Source organism: Heloderma suspectum, chromosome 10 (assembly GCF_057233095.1).
Source record: "Heloderma suspectum isolate Gila_16-S chromosome 10, 16-S_ref, whole genome shotgun sequence".
In the NCBI taxonomy this organism is placed as follows: domain Eukaryota; kingdom Metazoa; phylum Chordata; class Lepidosauria; order Squamata; family Helodermatidae; genus Heloderma; species Heloderma suspectum.
In genome coordinates this window covers 44512474-44534455 of record NC_139467.1, presented here as the reverse complement: position 1 = coordinate 44534455, position 21982 = coordinate 44512474, and the positions used below count along the sequence as shown (strand labels likewise).

The following is a 21982-nucleotide window of genomic DNA, read 5'->3' as shown; positions in this document are numbered from 1 at the left end:
GGTGGTGTGCAGATTTATTCCTGTGGTAATAGCCTCTGATTTAAGGCTTCCTCCGAAGAAGGTAGCCTGGAGCAAGTAGAGTGAATGCTGGTTTCCCTGACTTGCCATATATGCTTCATGCTTAGGTTATTTGCGTTCCTTGGTGGAGGGGGCTGGGGTGGCACTCCTATTTCTCTTATATGTTGGGGGCTTCCCAACAGAGCATTGGAAAAGCCTCCAAAGGGCATCCAAGGTCCTGCAACCACCAGCCCACCTCCTACCCCTCGGTTGACCTATACAGTCCAGGCCATGGTAGGCCACATGCAGGGCCAGAGCCCTTCTTTCGGTGTAAAATGTATCGGGGGCTGCTGCCATGATCCCCCCCCCCCCCGGCAATGTGTTCATTTTGCTTTGTCTGGATTAATTTCAGAAATGGGTCAGGTGACTTGCGTGAGCAACCAAGCCCTGCTACAGGCGGAGGGGTGGGATGTGCCACATCTTCTAGCCATTGGCTGTGCTGACTGGGGCTGGTGGGAGATGTAGCTGAACACATCTGGAGGGCACCAGGTTGGGGAAGGCTGAACTAGGCTATGCATCTCAGGAGAACCACATCCCCTCAGTGTCTTCCGGAAGGAGCTGTTCACACCTCTGCTCCAAGCTGCCCTGTGTGCTTTACTTGTGGCAGCCCCTGATGGCCCAAACTGGGGTGAGTCCAGACCCGGGTGCCCCCTTCTGTTTCCACACAACAACGCAGTGTTGTGGAAGAGTCCTTTTGATGACGTAGCAAGTTGTTCTTGTGGTTGGGATACAACTAGTTTTCCACTTAAAATATGAAGGGAAATGGCATGTTGCAACGAGTTGTCCACCTCATACATTTATGTATGTGTGTATTCAAAGCATTTCTATCCTCTTCAGTCGAAAAGACTCCCAGAGCGGCTCACAAGAATCAGTGTGCAGACATCCCCTGCCCTCAGGCTCACAATCTAAAATGGCACAAGGAAAGGGATTGGGAGAGAGGAGGAAAAGGGAAAGGGGTCGAGGGGGAAGTGGGAATATATCAGTTGAACTCAGGTTTGTGCTGCATCTCTTGTCCTTCTGGGCTGGCCTGTTCCTCTTCTTTTCTGCAGTTTCTCTTGAGTTTCTTCTGTTTCTTCTCCCATCCACTCAGGGCAAGATGTTTCCACAGTCGTTCTTCTGGTGCCAGTTGGGGGAGGGAGGGGCCACCACTGGCAGCTAGATGGTAATGTAATATATTATGGTACTGATACCAGGAGCTAGAAATGATAATCTAAATTGAGTTTTGGACACAAGAACGTCCGTGACAAAATTGTGCCTCTGTGGGTCTTTTCTGTACCACTTTTAAAATCCAACTCCCGTTGGAAGCTGCTGCAAGTGTTCAGGAGCCTTATCCAGAACAGGCTGAGCATCACCTCCCCAGTCCAGATGACCTGCTGGCCCACAGTGTCCCAGTCATGTCTGAACTGGACTCTACTTCCTTGGCTCCCTTCCATGCAGCTACTGACGGCAGGCGATGGCTCTGCACTTCCTCTGCTTCACTCAAGTTCAGCTCCAGTCGGCCCCAGCCAGCAGTCAGTGGGGGGGGGATGATGGAAGTTGCAGTCCAACAATGCCTGGCAGGCCACACGTCCCCCCACCTGACAGATGTTAAACCGCACCAGGGAGGAGGTGGGCGGCAGGGAGACAGAAGACGCAGTCCTGCGGAAAACCAGAGCACAAGTTGCTGCCTCCCTCAGCTCATTCAGCTGAATGCGAGCAAGTGGCAGAAGGGAGCGGGTGTGTGGGCGGAACTTGAGTGCCTGTGTGAGTGCCCCTTTTTGTCTGCAGCTTTTCCTGACCAACATGGCTGCTCCCTCAGCTAGTGAGAATGCAAGTTACAGATAAGGGGTGGAGACATCGGCTGTCAAATGTCTTCAGGGCTGACCGTTTGCCAGAATGTTTTTCCACTAATGGAAATGAAGGAATAATTGCTTTTCAGCATGTGTGTGTTGCTTTTCCCTCACCAGTGAGTAGGCAGCCAGGGCCAAGAATCAGGATGGTTGTGGTTACCCATGGGTGCATTCCTGCATTCAAATTCAGCTCAGCCATGAATTCCCTAAGGTCGCAGCTCTTTCAGCATTAGCTTCAACCAGCTACCTGTGATATGCAGATAATAATACTGGCCCTGGGCAACGCTGGGAGTAAACAGATCTTTTAATGTCCGCTTGAGGGCTTCAGTTCCATTCTAGTGCTTGCAGTGGCATTAGCTGGTGGGTTGTTAGCTGTTTTGGAGCTGCTTTAGTGTAAGGGGACAACTGTGGATTGGTGCAAGTTCCCATAACCAGCATCTGGAAACAGAAAAGGGCAGGTTCCAGCCCCTATGCACATTAGCATGGAAGCAGGCTTCAACGGGGCTCACTTCTAGGCATGCGTGCTGATTAGTTCATCGGTTTACTGATGTCTGGCATAGTCAGGCTTGCTCCATCCATGGCTGAACAGGGGCAGAAATTGGGTGGCTGGAGTTGAACCCTGTCTTGTGAACACAGGGATGGAATAGACCTCCTGTGGTCCTTTTAGTAGAAGAGCCTGTTTCAAAATATGTCATAAGGCACAAAAGGTTTGACTATCGATATCTTACAAAAGTTGTGCACCTCCCGAACTGCCGGTCTCATGCACAACTGCTTGAGTGTTCAGAGAGTTGCACCCCCCCCCAATTTCCTGGGCTAGTTACATGGATAAAACAAGCAGCATCTGTGGATGAATGGTGTGGGGTGTACCCCCTTTCTGATCCTTCCAAATAGGAGGCCATTAATTGCATCATAAGTGTCATGGCTAAGACTGGTACCATTTGGTAGGGATCACCTTCCTGTATCTTAATATATCCAATCTGACTACTTTATGTGGGGCCAACCCCAAATCAGACCATGTAATATAATCAGTGTCGTAACAATTTTCAATGGTACTGGGTTAAGTAAGGAATTGATATTGCAGCTCCCAAAATGTATTGGTACTTCTGTTTTGGGGGCTTACTGTGGAAAGGCATTTGCATACCCACCAGCAGCCACCAGACAGGGAGCCATGGAACCCCTTAGCAGCAATCTTGCTGCTAGGGGATGATGTCATTAACAGGTGTAAACTGGAGACACACAACGTTGTTTTACGAAGATGTTGTGTGTGTTGGAACAAATGGACAAATGAAGCTATTAATTTTTTTCTAGCTGGTCTTGCAATGAAAAGTATCACTGGCAATAGGGAAGATCCTTGATATTCTTAAATGTCCTGGGCACAGTGTCAGCCGTTGAAAGAATAAGGACTGATTTACATCACTTGAAGAGCAGTGGCCCACCCTAGAAGGAATGAAATTATCACCACAATTATTAACAGGAGTTGCCTGGGATATGATGCATATGCCAACACTATTGACAGAAAGGGGATTCACCATGTTGGCATCTGTTTTCAAAATATTGTATGGGAACCCTGAGAAGAAGAAACTGGACACTTAGCCAAAGCCCTCAATAGCGAAAAGGAAGAGAAAGTCTCTCCCAGCTTCTGGTTTGGAACGGGAATTATACAGGAATAGACAAAAGGTGCTTCCAGACAGGGAGTTCCTAGCACTACCAATCCAAAGACATGGTGCAGGTATTTTGTTTTTTTTCCTTAATAAATTTATTGTAGAAAGAAAAAAAATGGAAGAAGTGATGGGAAAACACAGGAGGGTTACAAACAGATGAGGTCATCTGAACCCCTGTAAGAGTCCACGAATGATGCACGCACATATTCACAATTAAAGCCTCATCTGGAAGCACCCCAGAACTATCAAAAAATAGATTTGTACCACTTGATGATGGCAAAAGATCTGTGATTCTGGATAATTATGAAGATTTCATTGTGCCTGACACTATGTGGATGATGTTACGGGCATTTAAAACAGACGCTGGGTTCGCACGATTGTGGGGGCGAAAGAAGCTGTCGTGGCATCTCCCCATGCCTGTTATCTCCATGATTGCACATGCTCCAGCATGGGTTGGTGTGTCAGCTGAACCCGGCACACAGCACGGTTTCATATCCGCCCTGTAACCCCTACTGCACGTCATGGGGTTGCAGGATGGGTACGAAGCCACCCGTCATGCCATGCCCTGGGTTCAGATGACTCGCCAACCCGCACTGCAGCGTGCAGAATTACATAAGAGGTGCACACATACAGGCAGGGGAAAAGCCACAACGGCGTCTTCCACCCCCGCGATCGTGCGAACCTGTTCAGAGAGCTCTGATGTGGACAGGTTGGTATTCCAAAGTTTTGGAGGCTAAACTTCCCCCACGGAAAACTAAGTGTTTCCTACAAGTCAACCAGTACCCAACATCGCTCCAGGTTGTCACAAAAACAATTACAAGATCCCACAGAATGGCCAGGGAGTGCCAGCAGAGGCATGTTATTGTGATATAACATTTGACTATTGTAGAACCTGCACTTAAAATAAAAGCAGATGAAAGTCCTAAGTTTGACAAATTGTTCTTAACACTTGGTGGATTTCACATCTGCCTGGCATATATTAAAACTGATCAGGACACTTACTCCATCATTAAAAGACCCTGAGTGAGACAGAAGAGCCAACCTTAGCTGCCATGACCAGCAGCATGCAAGTTCTGGAGTAGAAATTAGACAACCTTCTGATTTCATTGGAGCAGTACGGAATGATAACTTCACAGAGGCTCTGGTGCTGTTCCAAGTGAAAGCATGAAAGCCTGATGCCTGCATAATTCTTGGTCTCAAGGTGTTGCATGGAACCCTAAGAGAGAAGGGTTGTGCTTTCCATGCTGTGGGCACTGCAGCATGCAATGCAGCGAAGAGTTCCTTTGAATGTTCCCATGAAGAGGCAGATTCCCAACTGATTTACTGCCTTGCAATGCCATGTAATATTGTTCACAGATGGGCTGATCATTCTTCTGAGAAACATTTCACACTTAAATGATGACGTACATGTTTGAGTGGACGTAGGCCTGCAGTCAGTGAGGCCCACCTGGCACCGACATGGTCATCTTTTCAGCTCCAGGTTAAAACTGCCCTCTTGCAGGCATTTGGGAGTGTATATTGAGTCTCTTGATTGTCTATGGCTGATTGTTTTTGTTTTAGATATATGTTGTTGTTGTGTGTGTCATTTGTTCTATGTCATTACATGAATGGTTTTATATTTTACATAATGTATTTTAATGGTTTTTAGTTTTTGTGACCTGCCCAGAGAGCTTTGGCTACAGGGCGGTATAGAAATATAATAAATGAAAGAACAATTTGAGGTACATTGGTGCACGAAAGCAAGCAGACTCATTAATCGCTGTGCAAATCTCCACCTGAATTTCATTGCTTCACTGGATGTGACTACATAGCAACCTTTTCAAGAAAAAGGAAGATTCTGGAAAGAAATGAGAAAGCACAAGCTGCTTTTTCTTTGTCAGGGGTTTGGAGCTGTGGTGGGGAACTGGGAGTTTATGTTGGGCTTTTCTGGGGGTTGCATGCTAATCATCTCAACGTTTTTATAACTGAAATAAATAAACACAAAAGTATTCTTGTAGCAAAAAATAATGCTTTGAGTTTATTAAAATAGTTTATAATTTCAGAACCAATGTATATATAGTTCCAATTCAGTATATTGGAAATTGTTATGACCCGGTTCATATTAAATGGTCTGATTTGGAGTTGGCCCCACGTAACAAAGTCAGCTTGGGCACTTTAAGATACAGGAAGGTGATCTGTACTAAATGGTACCAGTTTTAGCCATGTCCCTTATGACGCAATTAATGGCCTCCTATTTGGAAGGGTCAGAAAGGGGGGATATGCCCCAACAAAGTCTGCCAGATTGGACAGTCTGGCATTATATACACTATTTTCCCAACAGATGCTGCTCGTTTCCTCCTTGTATCTCATGACATGGCACATGGATGAAATTATTGGCCTTGAAAAGGGGTTTTGAGGGCTGCCACCCCTAAACACCCCAGCAGTGGCACATTAGACTGGGAGTTTTGTAAGGTGTCAAGATAGCCAAACCTTTGTACCTTATGATACACAGGTACATTCCTGCATTGAGCAGGGGGTTGGACTCTGGTCTTGAAGGCCCCTTCCAACCCTACTATTCTATGATTCTATGACAACTATTTTGGCATGGGCTTTTGGGACTATTTTCAGCCCATGGGGATTATGTGAGTTTATTTGGGTCTTTCCTGACTGACCCACATTGTGATGGGGAAACATGAAGTGGCTTAAAGCTACTGCAAAAGTTGCGTGAAAGCCCTCTGCAATTTTGTTCAAAGCTAATCTTTATCTAAGCAGGTATCACTTTTAAAAGCAGGTAGTAATCCTTCAATGAGTTTATTTGAGAAACTATACAATGACATCACAGATTGTTTTGTAAGGACAGTAATAATAGAACACCAACTGTTGAGGGAGTTAATGGAGACGGTGTGTTACCATCTCCCTGCTTGGTGAGGTTTGTGTGCTGACACAAGAGCCATCTTACATATTATGCAGATGCAAACCCGAGTTAGTCACCAAGAATGGCCTCATCACTGAGCGGCAACCAATCATGGCTCCTCGATGAGTCTACACTTGTTCGATGTGTTTGTTGCATTCAGACATCAGATTATTTTAGGAGTGCCCCTAAAAATGTAGTCCACGAAGTAGTCTTGAGATGACCTCAATATATCTTGTGGAAGAGGAGAGCTGTACTTAAGGGCAGTCTTTGGATTGATTAGGTATATTCTCCCCACCTCTCCTCACCTTCAGCCCCTATACACACCAGTGCATTTAAATGCATGTTTTAATTGTTTGTACTTTAATGAGTATTCTTGATATCTCGTTCCTTTGTCTTAGAATAGCAAGGATGGAGTCAGACATCCACTCCAGGAAAATGGCTGATGGAGTTTTCATGGAAAGGATTAAAGCTTGAAACCGTATGCTGAACTAGGCAGGGCATCCCAGAAGTCTGTCAACAGCTGCTCACTTAAAATGCCATTGTCTGCCTTGCCTTCGTTATGGCTTCACTTCAGGTGGCAGACAACGAAAATCACATTGGGGTAGCACATATACGGCAGGAGGAAGTGTGCCACAAATATTAATTGGGTGAGAGTTCAGCCACTATTATAACCTCTGTATGTCTCAGTTGTCTGAAGCCAAAATTGTGTGTGTGTGTGTGTGTGTGTGTGTGTGTGTGTGTGTGAGGGTGTTACCACACAGCCTGCAGTGTCCTGCGGTGACAGCACTTGCTATCCCTTTCATAGAGGAATGCCAGAGAAACCTATCCACTCAGTGGGCCCTGCCCATGCTCTACTTGCCACGCCTATCCACCCTGCCCACGCCCTCCTTGTCCAAGCTGCGCGTGACACTGGAGCAATCGCTGGGCCCCTCTGCTTGATCAGGAAGCTGGAGTGCATAAGGGCTGCTAGCGCTGGCCTTGTGCTGGAATCGCTTGCCGTTGTGCCTGGCTGTAGCAACACTCTTTGTAACATGGCCTCATGGGAGCAGGAATGAATTTGTTGCTGAACCACAGGCTCCATGCTCTGAGGGGGCAACAAGGTGGAGCCTGCCAGGCATGGTGATCCCCCTCTGCCAAAGTCCTTGTGTGGTTCAGCGGCTTCTGCCCAAGACATTTTGCTGCCTGAGGTGAAGGACAAGGGGCTGCCCCTTCCCATTCCACACAGAGAAGCTGACTGGACTGGCAGGTGAAACCTCACTCAACACTGGCGACAGCATAGCACCCTCCTCTGCATCTGGAGGCCGCAGGCTAGTCGGGGGGTGCCGGGCAGGCAGCAAGACCCACACAGCGCTCTCCCCTTGCTGCCGCCTTCCAGCCCCTGCCACCTGAGGCAACTGTGCCAGTCTGCCTAATAGCAGGGCCAGCATGACCTGCTGCCAGGATTTTTCCTTGTGTATGATTCTGCTCGGCTGGAATCTGTTGGCACTGAAGCTTGGGGTTCTGGGGACATCGCGGTTTAAAAGAGTGTGGTTTGCGCCAGCATAGCCGAAGAGAGAGCGGATAACATGCAAAGGTGCCTGCAAAAGGCTCCAGGGGTCAGGAGGGGCAGTGGCTCGATTCTAGGCAGCCCAGCTGACTAACACTTGCTCATATCCTTCCTTGCAAAATTCATGTCTGAATTTGATGTTTAAAACCCTGAATGTGTCAGGGATAAAACAGAGCAAACTTATGCAAAGCAAGCATATTGATTTGCATGGTTTTAAATTTAAACTAGTTTCACAGTGCAGGATCTTGGGGTGTGGGGTTGGCATAGAATACAAAACAGACCTATGTGTGTAACCAGGCCATGTTTTAATTTCCTCGGCAAAGGGTTTTCTGTGGGGGATTGTTCAGTTTGCTCAGGATATGAACAAACCTACCTCCAGCCAAAGCAAGAGCCAGAGGGCCTCAGTCCAGGTCAGTCCAAGGTCGAGTGAAGCTGCCGACTCCAGGGCTGTTTGTGCAGTGGTCAACGAGCGCGCCACTCCCGGTTCTAGAGGGGCTGCCTCTGACGGACGCTGGCAGCTGGCGTGGGCTGCCTCTCTGATAGCCACTCCGGCTCTCCCTCCTTCCCTCCCTCTCACATCCAGCTGCAACCAAATGCCTAGCAGGGCATCAGTGACAACCACATGTCTTCACCACCATGTTGCGGTGTTTCTTGAGAATGACGTTGTTGTTGCTGTCGTAATACAGCACAGAGGTGGCGCTGAGCTTGGTGGGGGCACAGCAGGCCTTGGGAACGGCTTCTGGCTTCATAAGGTGGACCTGTCGGGGGTGGGAGGTGGGGGCAGGAGAGAAGAGGGGAACACTGTAAGTGGAACATTTCCATCAAAATTCTCGTGCTTTTGTGGTGTTCAGTAACTAACCCCAAAGGTTAAAGGCCTACACAAACCGCCTCCCCCACACTTAGTCTTGATTTAGGGAAACAGAAAAAGCTTCCAAGAAGCATTTGTTTATATGGTGAAAATGCATCAGTTTCAATGAGTATATTATTTGTCAGCGCTAGCAAAAATATTTATTCGAAAATGTTTGGCAGCTTGAGTTGCAGTTTATGTTGGAAGCTCTTTCAAGGCACCGTTGCTGGAAGGCAGCAACTGACGGGTTGGAATTCTGGTTTCTGTGAGTGCACGTCCACTGTGGAGGAGGGATATCCATGGAAGGGGCTTCTTGCCGTGCCTCTTGGGGGAGCACGAGGCGCCTTGAACAGGCCCCCCGCTCGAGGGAACGAGAAGGCAGTGCAGCCCAGTGGGAGAGCACCTGCTGTGTAGCCACACGGTCCCTGGCTCAACCCCTCTGGCAGCAGGTGATGGGGATGCCCTGCCAAGCTGCTGTGAGCCAGAGCGCCCATCCCCGGATTTGGAGGACCAATTGTCTGACTCGGTGCAAGGCAGCTTCATGTGCCCAATAGCGGGGGGCTCACGGAATCCCCAGAGCAAGAGAGTCATTTCAACCAGAAAACAGTGACTGTGCATGGGAAAAGGGATTTGCACCTGGGGCACAATGTTACATGCTTGGGCTTTCTTCACATGGAGCTTTTATCCTGCAGTTGGGACTGTCCTTCATGGAAGTGGGGGGCTCTTTACATAACATGCCGTCTCCCGCACTAAATGCCCTTTGTTCCGTTTTTAAAGTTTTTAAATAGATCACAGATAATGAGCTATCAAATTACCCTGTTGTGTTCTGCTTCAGTTTCCTCCCTGCAAAGAGTTAAAGGGCAAGAAGAGGCCTGAGATCCATGAAAGACAATGGAAGACTCAGATATGGGGAGGAGGAGGGGGGAAGGGGAAAAGGAAGCAGGTAAAAAAGGGAGAAGTTGTGATCCTGCATTTAAAACAGAAGCAGAAAGCCCCCTTTTAAATGCGGGATTTTAGGCTGGTGTAGTGGTGCCCTTGGTGTTCCAGGCTCTGCTCCTGCCACCTCCCCCAACTTGTTCCACATCCCTGCCCACTCAAGGGCCAATAGGCCCAGGTTGGCATTGTAGCAACAAAGGAGGTGCAAGGGCAGTGCCAGAGTAGGCCAATGGGTGGCAACACATCATGCAGCTCTAAAGCCAAACAGGTTTATTACGGGGTGAGTTTCTGTGACTTGCACCATGGCAAGATTGTTAGTCTAAGGTGCTGCAAGGCCTCTTTTTGCTGCATTTGCAGTTTGGCCTTCAGTTAATGCACTGTATAAAATACAAAAAATTCTGGAGAAGGATCATGGAGTTACACATAATGCACAGCCCCACTCTTTGGCCTGACATCTGCATGTCCCGAAAGCAGCTCTGTTTGGATGCGGCTCTCCTCTCTGTGTGTGGTGCTTCTCCTGGTGCCAAAGTGGCAGACAATTCTCCCAGTAACTGGAATTCTCTCCTAGTGGTTTAAGGGACTATGAGCCCAACAGCTTGCAACCTCACACACACTGCTGTGCTGCCATGGGTCTGCCAAACATGAGCAGATCATGTCTTCAGGTCAAGTCAGACCCTCACAAAACGGGCAATTTTGAGAGGGAAACCTTCCTTTGTAACTTGTCTCCCAGTTCAAGATGCGTGCGTCTCTCTAAGGCCAGTTCAGCAATCACCACCGTTCTTTTCTCACTGAGCTAAACTCAGTAATGGAGGGCGCCAGGGGCCAGGCTCCTGCCCCCCCCCCCCGAGTGATATCTCTGTGTGAATGCCACTGGCGTAAGGCCCACCTGCCCTTGCCCAGGCTGCCTCTCTTCAGGCCTTGCAAATAAGTGACCCTGCGACCTCTTACCCACACGCTGCCTGTTGGGCCGTTTATGGCCGCACACCATCAGAAACGGCACTTCTAGCAGCCCATCTGAAGCGCGACGGCCTTTCCGCATCACCAGGTAGGGGAAGCAGTGCGACAGAGTCACTGTTGCCCATGAGCTACATGCCCGTTTCTTCTGTCCTGTTGTCATCTCTGGTCAAACAGGTTTTACAGGAATCTGAAGCACTACAACAATGCACAACACCTTCTCACCCAGAGACGAGTGTGAGATAAGTGTGTACATGGCTGTTCCTTCAAGTCTGTTAAAGAAAAGCAAATCCGATCCCCACCCCAGTTGCCTGTCTCCATTGTTTCGGTGAGAAGCTCCCTTGTGAAGTGCATTCTACAATCTTGCTCAAGAAGATACTGACCAGAGACTGGAGGATGGCGTGGTTTGTGGCATTCATGCAGGAATCCAAGGGGAAGGCACAGTCTCCTTCGCAGTAGAAGGCTGAGTAGCCCTGTGGTGCAATCACCCAGTCCTGAAAGAGCAAAGGAAAGGTGGTTTGGAAGGGTCTGTCAGGACCGCCAGCCTCCTTTACAGCAACTCCAGCCTCCCTGTTCATGGCCTAACTGGAGGAGATGCCTGCAAGAGTGGGTTTATATGTTCTGGGGTGACTGAAAAGCCATTCCACAGCAGGGCCATTTAAACAAGTCTTTTATACAAGAAATACCAGTTCATATTTTCCTAAAATTAGTGTGGGTGGAGTTTAAAAAAAATCTAAAGAGAGTTCCTTAGTTCAAATACAGTGTTCCCAAAAGTCTGATATTTCAGGCACACTTTATTTCTTAATTAAAATTGAGGGTGCATCTCATTGATGCATCTGAAAAGGAGCCCACCCACTCTGTTTATGTGTTAGTTGGTGGTTGACATGAAGCAGGACCAGATCTGTGGACCATGCAGAGATGTGGCGGGCAGCCTCCTGCACTGGGCTCACAGGAGCACTGAATTAGTTCACTGACTCCCTGTGCAGGATGCACACCTTGAGAATTACTGCCGTAGCACCTCGCAAGCAAGAACGCAGCCAATATGCTGTATATAAAATCTGCCATGATTTTCTGAAATAACTGGATTAAGAGAGAGAAAGGGCAAAGAGACTGATCGTAGTGGTGGGGAATAAGGGTTGTTTAGGTTTATATATTTAATTTTTCTGGGGAAGAATTTACTGAAGGAAGAACGTGTTTAAAACAGTTACCAGCCATCCAAGGTCTTGAAAGCTGACATACAGCTCATGCCTCCTGCATACCGGCCTCCCTTCAGAAACATGGACATCATCTGGAGAAAGGAAAAAGGGCCGAGAATTTTTGTCAAAAGATGGGACGTTCTCAGATGTACAACTGCTTTAGCTAAAGGAAATGTGCACAGTTTAAGGGCCAAACTAGACATGAAACTGGAGTGTATCTCTGACATCTTTAAAAACAAAAAACTCTGTGTGTATGTGTGGGCAACTTGGATCAGGATCATTAACCCTTTCCCCCACACCATGGCCCTGATCCACATTGCTTACCCTCCCCCAGCTGCTATTAGCTACAGGGGGGAACAAATGCAGGCAAAACAGATGCCTGCAAATCCCCGCCCCCTTGCAGCTAATAGCAGCCCCTCTTCAGGGAAAGGCAATTTGTGTTAAGGCCGTGGAGTGGGGTGTGGAAAGGATGGAACCCTCTCTCCTAGGATAGCACAGCCCGGATCCAGATGCCCCTCCTCCCCCAGGGCAGCTTTTATCTGATTTTAGTTTGTTCCTTAATTTGTGTGGCAGAGGAAGGCTGGAAGAGGGGGCCGGGGGACAGGGAGGAGCCACAGAATGTGGAGAGGCTGGTAGCTTGTTTGCGGTCCTCAGCACAGCTGCTGGCCTTTCATCAGGCCAGGATGCTGCCTGCGAGGAGAAGATGCCTGTCAAAAAGGCTACTCTTGGGAGTACAGCGACCATCTGCTCTACTTGCCTGAAAAAGCAGGGACTTTTAAAAACAACCTACCATTAAAAGCTTTAATCAATGCATTGATTAGTAAATTTGGCACTGGAGGTGCAAGTGCTGGACTAGGACTAGGTTTCAAACCCCCGCTTTCTCTGTCATGATGACTGAGGCTCACTGGGCGTTCTGAGCATGTGTCCCCCTCTTAGCTTAACCTTCCTCACAGGATTGTTGTGAGGACAGTTATTTCATTTACTAAGAATATTTCTCGGTTGCCTTTCAACAAAGTGGCTTACACAGTAAAACTGGGCAATAATGGAATTGCCCTGTGTCCACTTGCCCCGCTGAGCAATGGAGGAAGGTTGGGTTACGAGTCTGGTAAATAGATCGCAGTTCACCCGTGGAGAGAGTCAACGGTGCAGCCTCGTTTCCAGGCATATTCCTCCCCCCGCCCCCCGGCCCTTTCTTGCTGTGCTGCTAGCAAAGCCTCTCCCACAGGGAGCGCCTGTCGGTGCGTGGAGGGGGGCAGGGAGATGAGGTGGGCAAGAGCCGAAGAGCGGCAGCCGAGAAGGGAGTGAGGAGGGCGCTCTATCTTCAGCCTTGCTCCCCGCGAAGTATGGCCTGGGCCATGTTTCCACAACAACAGAAGGAGAAGCTAATGGAAGAGCACTGGATTTTTTAAATGGAATGGGCTTTGCTGTGAGCAGGGCTCCAGAAGCAGATTCTCCGCACCACTAAAAATCACTTCGCAGAACATACTTTCTGGTGGGGGTGGGGGTTGGAGCGAATGTCGTCTGACTGGCAGGGCTGCTCAACCAATAAGAGCTGCTTCCCCCCTCCCCCCTTAAAGCCCAGATGCACCTGCATTTCAGGAGCAAGCCTCATTGAGCACAATGGGAGTTACTTCCGAGTAGACACATATGCTTGTGCTGGGAAAGGGGGGGGAGAACACAAAGAGGGAAACCAGCCCCCATTTTAACCCACAGGACATTGACCATAATAGGAGTTACTTCTGAGGAGACAGTAATGGGTTTGTTGTGGGAAAGAGACCAGTTAACACAAAGACAGAAACCAAGCCCCCATTGTAACCCACAGGATAGCTGTAATGAAGTTGTGAAGCAGTTACTTCCTAAGGCAATGAATCAGAGCCTCAAGATCGTGCTTAATCCCATTTAAGGAATTGGGCTTTGATGTGTGCCCTGTCAACTGAGGGGCTTCTCTGTTATTTTTGTGGTCACTGAGAGGGCAAGCCTCGTTCAGCACAATGGGAGGAAACACCCCTGACTGGGGTCACGGTGAAAGGCACACCCCTGGGCAGGGCCAACATACCCGAGCTAAATGTGAGGGTTGGGGCATACAGCAACTATACTAGGGAGAACCTGACTTGAGGAAAATAATCAGACTGTAAGCAGTCTCGGGAAATCCGGTTTTTCCTGATAAGCCCCAGGGTGGCTGCTGGATGGCCATGACGTCAGGTATCCCTAATGACCTCAACACGCAGCCGGCTGGTGGAAACACCCCCTGGGCTCTTGTGCCATGGACCCGCTGGTGCAATTTCTCTCTTTGGGGCGGGGGGGGGGGGGATCTACGAATGGGAGCACTGCCGAATTGAGCCTTATTGTGAGCTGCCGGCTGCTGCCAATGTATGATCCAGGGCAGAGTTGGCCTAGAGGAACAGCATATTCCAGAGATGCGCTGGGGCAAAGACTTTCCCACGGTCTGCTGCTCTGTGTGTTGCTGTCTACTGCCAAAACGTTGTGCGTAGGCCTCGGGTTGCTACTAGAATGCAACACTCATCTAGCACTAACCGTGCACTCAGTGCAAAAGGCATGGCATCCAAAGAGACGGAAGAAAGTACTTCTCGTGGCATGAGTCTCTCCATAAGCCAAGTCTCTTGCTGCTGACCCAACCTTTCTGCTTCTTACCAAATGACCCTGGAAGCCTATTAGCGCGTGGGAAGTTGCTTGTCTTCTTGTGCTGCCTCTTCCTCAGCTGCTTGACTGCACGTGGGACTCTGACTTGGTTTTCGCTGGCCCGGAAAAATGTCACCACGAAGGGCTGCTTGGAGCGTGGCCCATGGCGCCCCAAGAGGCCTGCTAATCCAGGATCGACACTCTGTCCTGTAAAATCCAAAAGCCAAACCCTTTCCACTATCGTAATACTGCTGTTGGCCAGGTTAAAAGGTGGGGGTAATGGCGTGGGGCCCTGGCCTGTGGCACTCTGAAGAGACGGAGGGGCTTCCAGGCAAGGCCTTTATCACGCTATCTCCCTGCCTTGGTCACAGAATGTTAAATGGGGTCCAGATGACGATGTCTTACAGCTGTGGCCCTCCTGTGCTTTTCCACCACTGCTTCCATCTTTTTTCTTACTGAAGAAGATCCGTTAAGAAGGGAAAGATGGAAGAGTTGCACAATGCCTTTGGATTGGTGCCGCTGGGAGCCCTCCGTCTGGAAGCACCCAGAGAGCATGCACACAGTGGTTGTGACGGCTCATCTTCTTCTAGCACAAGACATCTGCCAGTTCTGAGGATACACAAGCCACCTCAGGTTGCTGAAAGCAAACCATGAGTCACACAGAACTTTCCTTCAGGCTCAGATGTTCAGTGCAAAACAAGGAAGAGAAAAACATACAGTTCCACTGTTACTCTCATCTCTCTCCCCAGCCTGGTGTCCTCCAGATAGGTTGGACTACGGCATCCCCTGCCAGCATAACCAATGGCCATGTTGGTTGAGAATGATGGGAGTGGTTGTCCAACACATCTGGAGGGCATCAGGTTGGGGATGGCTGCTCCAGCCATCTCTCTCTAGGAATCTTCTGCAGTGCAAATATTATTAATTAATTACATTTCCATACTGCCCAATAGCCAAAGCTCTCTGGGCACTTCACAAAAATGAAAACCACAAAATACAGCATAAAATACAATATAAAATATAAACGCCTTAAACTACAGTACAAAAGCACTGCTGGACAAAAGCACCTAGCAGCAATGCAGATTTAAAATACAATAGCAGATTTAAAAGAACAGAACTAAAAAAGCTAAAATGCCTGGGAAAATGAAAACGTTTTCACCTGGCACTGGAAAGAGCACAATGTAAGGTGAAAGGTGGGCCTCTCTAGGGAGGTCATTCCATAGGCGGGTTGCCACAGCAGAAAAGGCCCTCTTCCTGGTAGCCACCCACCTCACTTCCTTTGGCAGGGGCTCCTGGAGAAGGACTGCTGAAGATGATCTTAGGGTCTGGGCAGGTATGTACGGGAGGAAACGATCCTTCAGATAGCCTGGCCCCAAGCTGTTTAGGGCTTTGAATGTTAATACTAGCACTTTGAATTGGGCTTTGACATGGGCTGGCAGCCAGTGCAGCTGGAAGAGTACTGGCGTAATATGAGCACATTAGCCAGTCCCCGTTAACAGACTTGCTGCCCTGGTTTGGACCAGATGAAGTTTCTGGACCATTTTCAAGGGCAGCCCCACTTATAACACATTGCAGTAATCCAGATGAGAGGTTATCAGAGCATGGATAACTAGCTAGGCTATCTCTGTCCAGATAAGCTTATTTATCAGGTAAACTGATAAATGGTGCTCCATGCCACCGAGTCCACCTGTGCCTCATGTGACAGTTCTGGGTCTAAACTATGAACCTGATCCTTTAGGGGGAGGGCAACCAAGAATCATAGAATAGTAGGGTTGGAAGGGGCCTACAAGGCCATCGAGCCCAACCCCCTGCTCAATGCAGGAATCCAAGTCAGAGCATCCCTGACAGATGGCTGTCCAGCCTCGTCTTGGAGGCCTCCAGTGTGGGAGAGCCCACCGCCTCCCTAGGGAATTGGTTCCATTGTCATATTGCCCTAACCGTCAGGATGTTTTTCCTGATGTTCGGCCAGAATTTGGCTTCCTGTCACTTGAGCCCATTATTCCGTGTCCTGCACTCTGGGATGATGGAGAAGACATCCTGGCCTTCCTCTCTGTGACAACCTTTCAAGTCCTTGAAGAGCGCTATCATATCTCCCCTCAGTCGTCTCTTCTCAAGGCTACACATGCCCAGTTCTTTCAGTCTCTCTTCATAGGGCTTTGTTTCCAGTCCCCTGATCATCTTGGTTGCCCTCCTCTGAACCCTCTCCAGCTTGTCTGCATCCTTCTTAAAGTGCGGTGCCCAGAACTGGACACAGTACTCCAGATGAGGCCTAAAGTGCTGAGTAGAGGGGAACTAGTACTTCCCGGGATTTGGAAGCGATGCTTCTATGAATGCAGCCCAAAACAGCATTTGCCTTTTTTGCAGCCACATCACACTGTTGGCTCATATTCAGCTTGTGATCGACAACAATGCCAAGATGCTTCTCGCTGGTAGTGTTGTTGAGCCACGTATCGCCCATCTTGTAACTGTGCATTTGGTTTCATTTTCCTAGGTGCAGAACTTGGCATTTATCCCTATTAAATGTCATTCTGTTGTTTTCTGCCCAGCGCTCCAGTCTATTAAGATCACTTTGAATTTTGTTTCTGTCTTCCAAGGTATTAGCTATCCCACCCAATTTTGTGTCATCTGCAAATTTGATCAGCATTCCCTGCACCTCCTTCTCCATCTCCAAGTCATTAATACAAATGTTGAAGAGCAATGGGCCCAGGGCTGAGCCCTGCGGTACCCTGCTTGTTACCTTTCCCCAGTTTGAGAAGATCCCATTGATAAGCACTCTTTGAGTCCGATTCTGTAGCCAACAGTGGATCCACCGGATCATTGTTTCATCTAGCCCACTTTGAGCTAGTTTGCTAATCAGGATATCACGGGGAACTTTGTCGAAAGCTTTGCTGAAGCTTTGCTCAACCTCCTCCAGAACAGGTTGAGCATTACTTAGCCGGGCAGATAAACCAACCACTAACAGTACCTCCGTCTTGCCTGGATTAAGTCTCAGTTTATTGGCCCTCATCTAGTCTATTACTGTGCCCAGGCACTGATTCAGAACAGATACTGCCTCACCTGGATTTGATGAAAAAGACAGGTAGAGCTGGGTATTGATGACACCTCAGCCCACACCTCTGGATAACCTCCCCCAGCAGTTTCGTGTAGATGCTGAACAGCACGGGGTATAACATAGAGCCCTGTGGAACCCCACAGCATAGCTGTCAAGGCACACAGCAATAATCCCCCAGCACCACTTTCTGGAATCAGTCATCCAAGCAGGATTGCAACCACTGCAGCGCAGTGCCTCCAACTCCCAACCCAGACAATCTATCCAGAAGATACTGTGGTCGATGGTATCGAAAGCCACTGAGAGGTCCAAGAGAATCAACAGGGTCGCGCTCCCCCGTCCCTTTCCTGGCAAAGGTCATCCCACAGGGTGACCAAGGCAGTTTCTGTTCCAAAACCAGGCCTGAAGCCCAACTGAAATGGATCTAGGTAATCCATTTCCATCAAGAGTGCCTGGAGCTGTCCTGCAACCACCTGCTCAAGCACCTTGCCTAGGAAGGGGATGTAAGCCACCGATCTATAGTTGTTAACATCACCTGGGTCCAGGTTAAGCTTTTTCAGGAGTAGCCTAATTGTCGCCTGGCATCATTCCCTTTCTCAAGGAGGGATTTATAACCTCCTGGACCCAGCCGGACAAGGGTAAGGGTCAAGGACACAGGTGGATGACCAGACTTGGCCAAGCACCTTGTCTGCATCCTCAGGCCTCAATAACTGAAACTCATCCAATAAAACTCAGGCTGATGGTGCTTTGGACACCTCTACTAATGACAATGTGCAGAAAGGATGATAGCTGCCAACTAACTGTTAATGTGTTTATCTCCCTTGAAAATTTGTTTTGATTTTCTACAGCTTTTCTACTTGAAATGTATTGGAATAGACATTTGATATTAACATTTTTTAATTGTCTTGCATTGTTGCACTAGCAGCTGCTTTTTCTTACTGGATATATGCTTATGCTTTGCTTCTAGTTAGGCCTGCTGGTATTTCTTCTTTCTTTCTTTCTTTGTCCAGAAATGCATGCCTGAAGAATTCTATATGACTCAAAAACGTGCTTCTAGAGTTTGAGACCCTAGTTAACCTATACCCATAAAAATATCTTCCTTGTTCTGTCTTTCTTATCCTATGCAACTATTTTTTGGATGCTTCCGGATGAAATTTTTATGGTGCCATCACTCTGACTCATTCACAGAAGTTTCCCGGGAGCGTGTATGTCCAGACAAAGACATTGGCTACTCATGACCCTCTTACGCTTCTTCCGACTTTTTCCATAACACATAACCTCTCTCTGCACAACCCCAAACTCTGCAAAACTTTATCATGTAAGGCTTACATGCACAGAATATAGTCTCATATATGATACCACTTGGTTGAGTATGTATCCCTTATTTTGTGCAACCAGCATAACAATTTATATCTCGAAATAGGATTTCTAAAACTAAAAACTGCTAAAAATGTCACATTAGCCTTACCGTCCTCTGTCTCCACATAAAGTCTCAAACCCAGGTTGTATTTGCGGTTTAATAACCAATGGTTGCTAGCAGCTGCAACATCAAACACCAGCCAGCCCTCTGTGCTGGCTCGAAAATCCTGAAGATCCAAGAAGAGCAGGTCCAATTCCCTAGAGTAGCAGAAAAGTGAACATGAGCACAGCTGACTGAAACTAAACTTCAAAGGTTCCATGTTTACTGCAATTGTTTTTTAGCTGTTTGAAATTGCTTGTGTTAAAATTTTATTGCCTGTTTTTTCATGTCATATTCTGTATTTCTTTATGAATTGTTGCAAACTGCTCAGACAGTTTCAGCTATGGGGAGGTACAGAAATGAAATTAATAATAATAATAATAATGATGATGATGATGTTTGCCCCTCCCCCACCCCCCAAAACAAGTGAAAAAGGGTTATGTCTCTCCCTGGATCTATTATCACCAAAAGGCTGTCAACTACAGTTCTCCGAGATGTAAAGGACATATATAAACGTGGGAAGGGCTCCCGAATCCCCTTCCATGCATAGGTTACTTAGCTCAATTAACTAACACAGCATGAATAGGAAGATTAATCTTAAGCAAGGGAGGTGGGCACAGGGCTGGCCCAGAGGCACAAGCGACCCAAGGGGTCATGTAGGATGCCAGTGTCTTTAGGGGACACCAATGAAGCCGCTCCTGTGTCCCCATCCATGCTTCTGCGCAGCCTTGTAGGCAGAGGGTGCTGGCACACAACTCTAAAATTGGTAACAGAAAGTCTTGTGCTGGGCTCTGGGAGCAAAATGAAAGGTTGAAAACATTTGGTTTTATTCTTAACGATGGAGGTCCCTGTCTACTCTATGCTTTGTTATGTGTTTTTGCAGCAGTTACCAATTGTTATCTACAAGTTTACTTCAAAGTATTTTGACATTTGTTCAGTTACTGTGCCCCCAGTGCATCTTTATTATGAGCTATATCAACCTTATGTGATTTTTTAAAGTTATAGTTAGAATCATAGAATCATGGAATAGTAGGGTTGGAAGAGCCTACAAGGCCATTGAGTCCAGCCCCCTGCTCAATGCAGGAATCCAAGTCAGAGCATCCCTGACAGATGGCTGTCCTGATGTTCCTGTATTGAGTATGCTTTGGCATCCAGAATCTGGTATCCCAATTTTTATTGTTTCAAATAATTGTAATGAAAAAGGAGACAGTGGGATGAATCCATCCAAAACATCTCCTGCACAAATCTTGCTAGAAAGAATTGAAGTTGTGTAAGAACATGTGCAGCAGACCTTCCTGGTGGGAAGGAATAACACATAACACGGAATAATGGGCTCAAGTTACAGGAAGCCAGATTCCGGCTGAACATCAGGAAAAACTTCCTGTTAGAGCAATACAACAATGGAGCCAATTCCCTAGGGAGGTGGTGGGCTCTCCCACACTGGAGGCATTCAAGAGGAGGCTGGACAGCCATCTGTCAGGGATGCTCTGACTTGAATTCCTGCATTGAGCAGGGGGTTGGACTCGATGGCCTTGTAGGCCCCTTCCAACCCTACTATTCTATGATTCTATGTCCTATTATCTTCTGTTGAACATGTGCAGCAGACCTTCCTGGTGGCTGTTGCCTCTAATGCAACTGAAATGTTTAACACTGAAATTCATTCACACAGTCCTGCTTGACAGTTCTGGATTTCAGGGCAAAAAGCTCTTTCAGGCTCATACTGCACCTGTTATGGTGTTCTTGGACTATCTCATATATGCTGATGTGAAGGGTTTTGTTGACATGCCAACCAAAACTTTGCATCTTGTAAATTCGGAATTCAGCTGCTGTTACTATTTCCTCTGTTGGGATCTGTGTCAAGTCGAATCTGAATTCTTTCCAGTAAGGCTTCTGATGGAAGACATCTCTGTCCAGTTCAACTGGAAAGAATTGGTACACAAACACAATAAACATCAATTTATTTGGGCATCTATAAGCTGCATTCTCCACTGTCAAACAAGCACTCAAAGTGGTGTATCAGTTTAAAGACAAGTAAACACAATAGTCATTAAAAGTCAGAATATGTAACACATCAGTAAATAAACTAGCTAGATAAAACAATGCAGCAGTTTAAAATGCATCCAGGGGAACATGCCATCTGAAAACCTCGGCAGGATGGGTGTGACACAGGAATGAATCTCATTCAATGGATTAGAATTGATCTGTTCAATAAAGAACATATATCCCAAGAAGACTAAAGCAGCGTGAACCTGTATGTTACATCTTGTGGTAAAATGTTACCACAAGGTGATATTTCTCTGTAATTCTTCCATGGCTTATAAACACAGCCCTCACATGGTAAAAGGTACAACTGTAGAGATCCTGCATTAAATGAATGGCTGACTCTCCCTGGGTTGCAGTCATTTTGCAAGGAAACATGGTGTGCGGGGCGCACACACCTTCATCCTGCTCCTCCTGGGAAGCCAAGTGCAGTGGTGGCAGGTTGCAGCCCACCCTGACCTGGAAGCCGCCCACCCCTGATGCCGAGGTTCATTCATCAGAATGAGTAACCACAGGGAAACGAGAGGGCCACTCCATCCTTAGGGCCAGCGTCCCCAATGGGGTTCCTGTGGGCAACACCATGGGCCTGCAGAAACCGCCCAAGGCTGGCCCAAGACATTTTGCTGCCTGAGGCAAGGAGAAGATGGCGGCCCTCCGGTTCCACGTACAAAAACCAAACAGACGGGTAGCTGGATCTGTCTAGAGCACTGGCAGTGGGCTGGCATCCTCCACCACACCGGAGGGCAGCAAGCCAGCTTAGGGAGCGCAGGGCAGGCCGCGTGGCCCAGTTCTCTCCTACAACACCTTGCTGTTATCTCTCAGCATCTGCTGCCTGGGGCGACTGTTTCACTCTGCCTAATGCTTTTAAAAAACATTGA

The 21982-nt window shown here is 47.9% G+C and overlaps 1 protein-coding gene across 2 annotated transcripts in view; it reads right to left on the bottom strand.

The window, feature by feature from the left end:
- Positions 1 to 8269: 8269 nt before the first annotated feature.
- LOC146338222 (bone morphogenetic protein 8B-like) overlaps positions 8270 to 21982 on the bottom strand; it is a 43012-nt gene continuing 29299 nt past the window's right edge. The window contains exons 2-8 of one of the 2 annotated variants that reach the window (XM_084816169.1): positions 20791 to 20983; positions 19074 to 19222; positions 14653 to 14766; positions 14552 to 14580; positions 11932 to 12060; positions 11107 to 11217; positions 8278 to 8744 (exon numbers count right to left, since the gene is read on the bottom strand). In XM_084816169.1, the coding sequence (XP_084672295.1) occupies positions 8595 to 8744; positions 11107 to 11217; positions 11932 to 12060; positions 14552 to 14580; positions 14653 to 14766; positions 19074 to 19222; positions 20791 to 20983 (875 nt within the window). In that variant the 3' untranslated portion in view covers positions 8278 to 8594. Of the gene's footprint in view, positions 8745 to 11106; positions 11218 to 11931; positions 12061 to 14551; positions 14767 to 19073; positions 19223 to 20790; positions 20984 to 21982 lie in introns of both variants that reach the window. The other variant, XM_084816168.1, reaches the window with a different exon arrangement.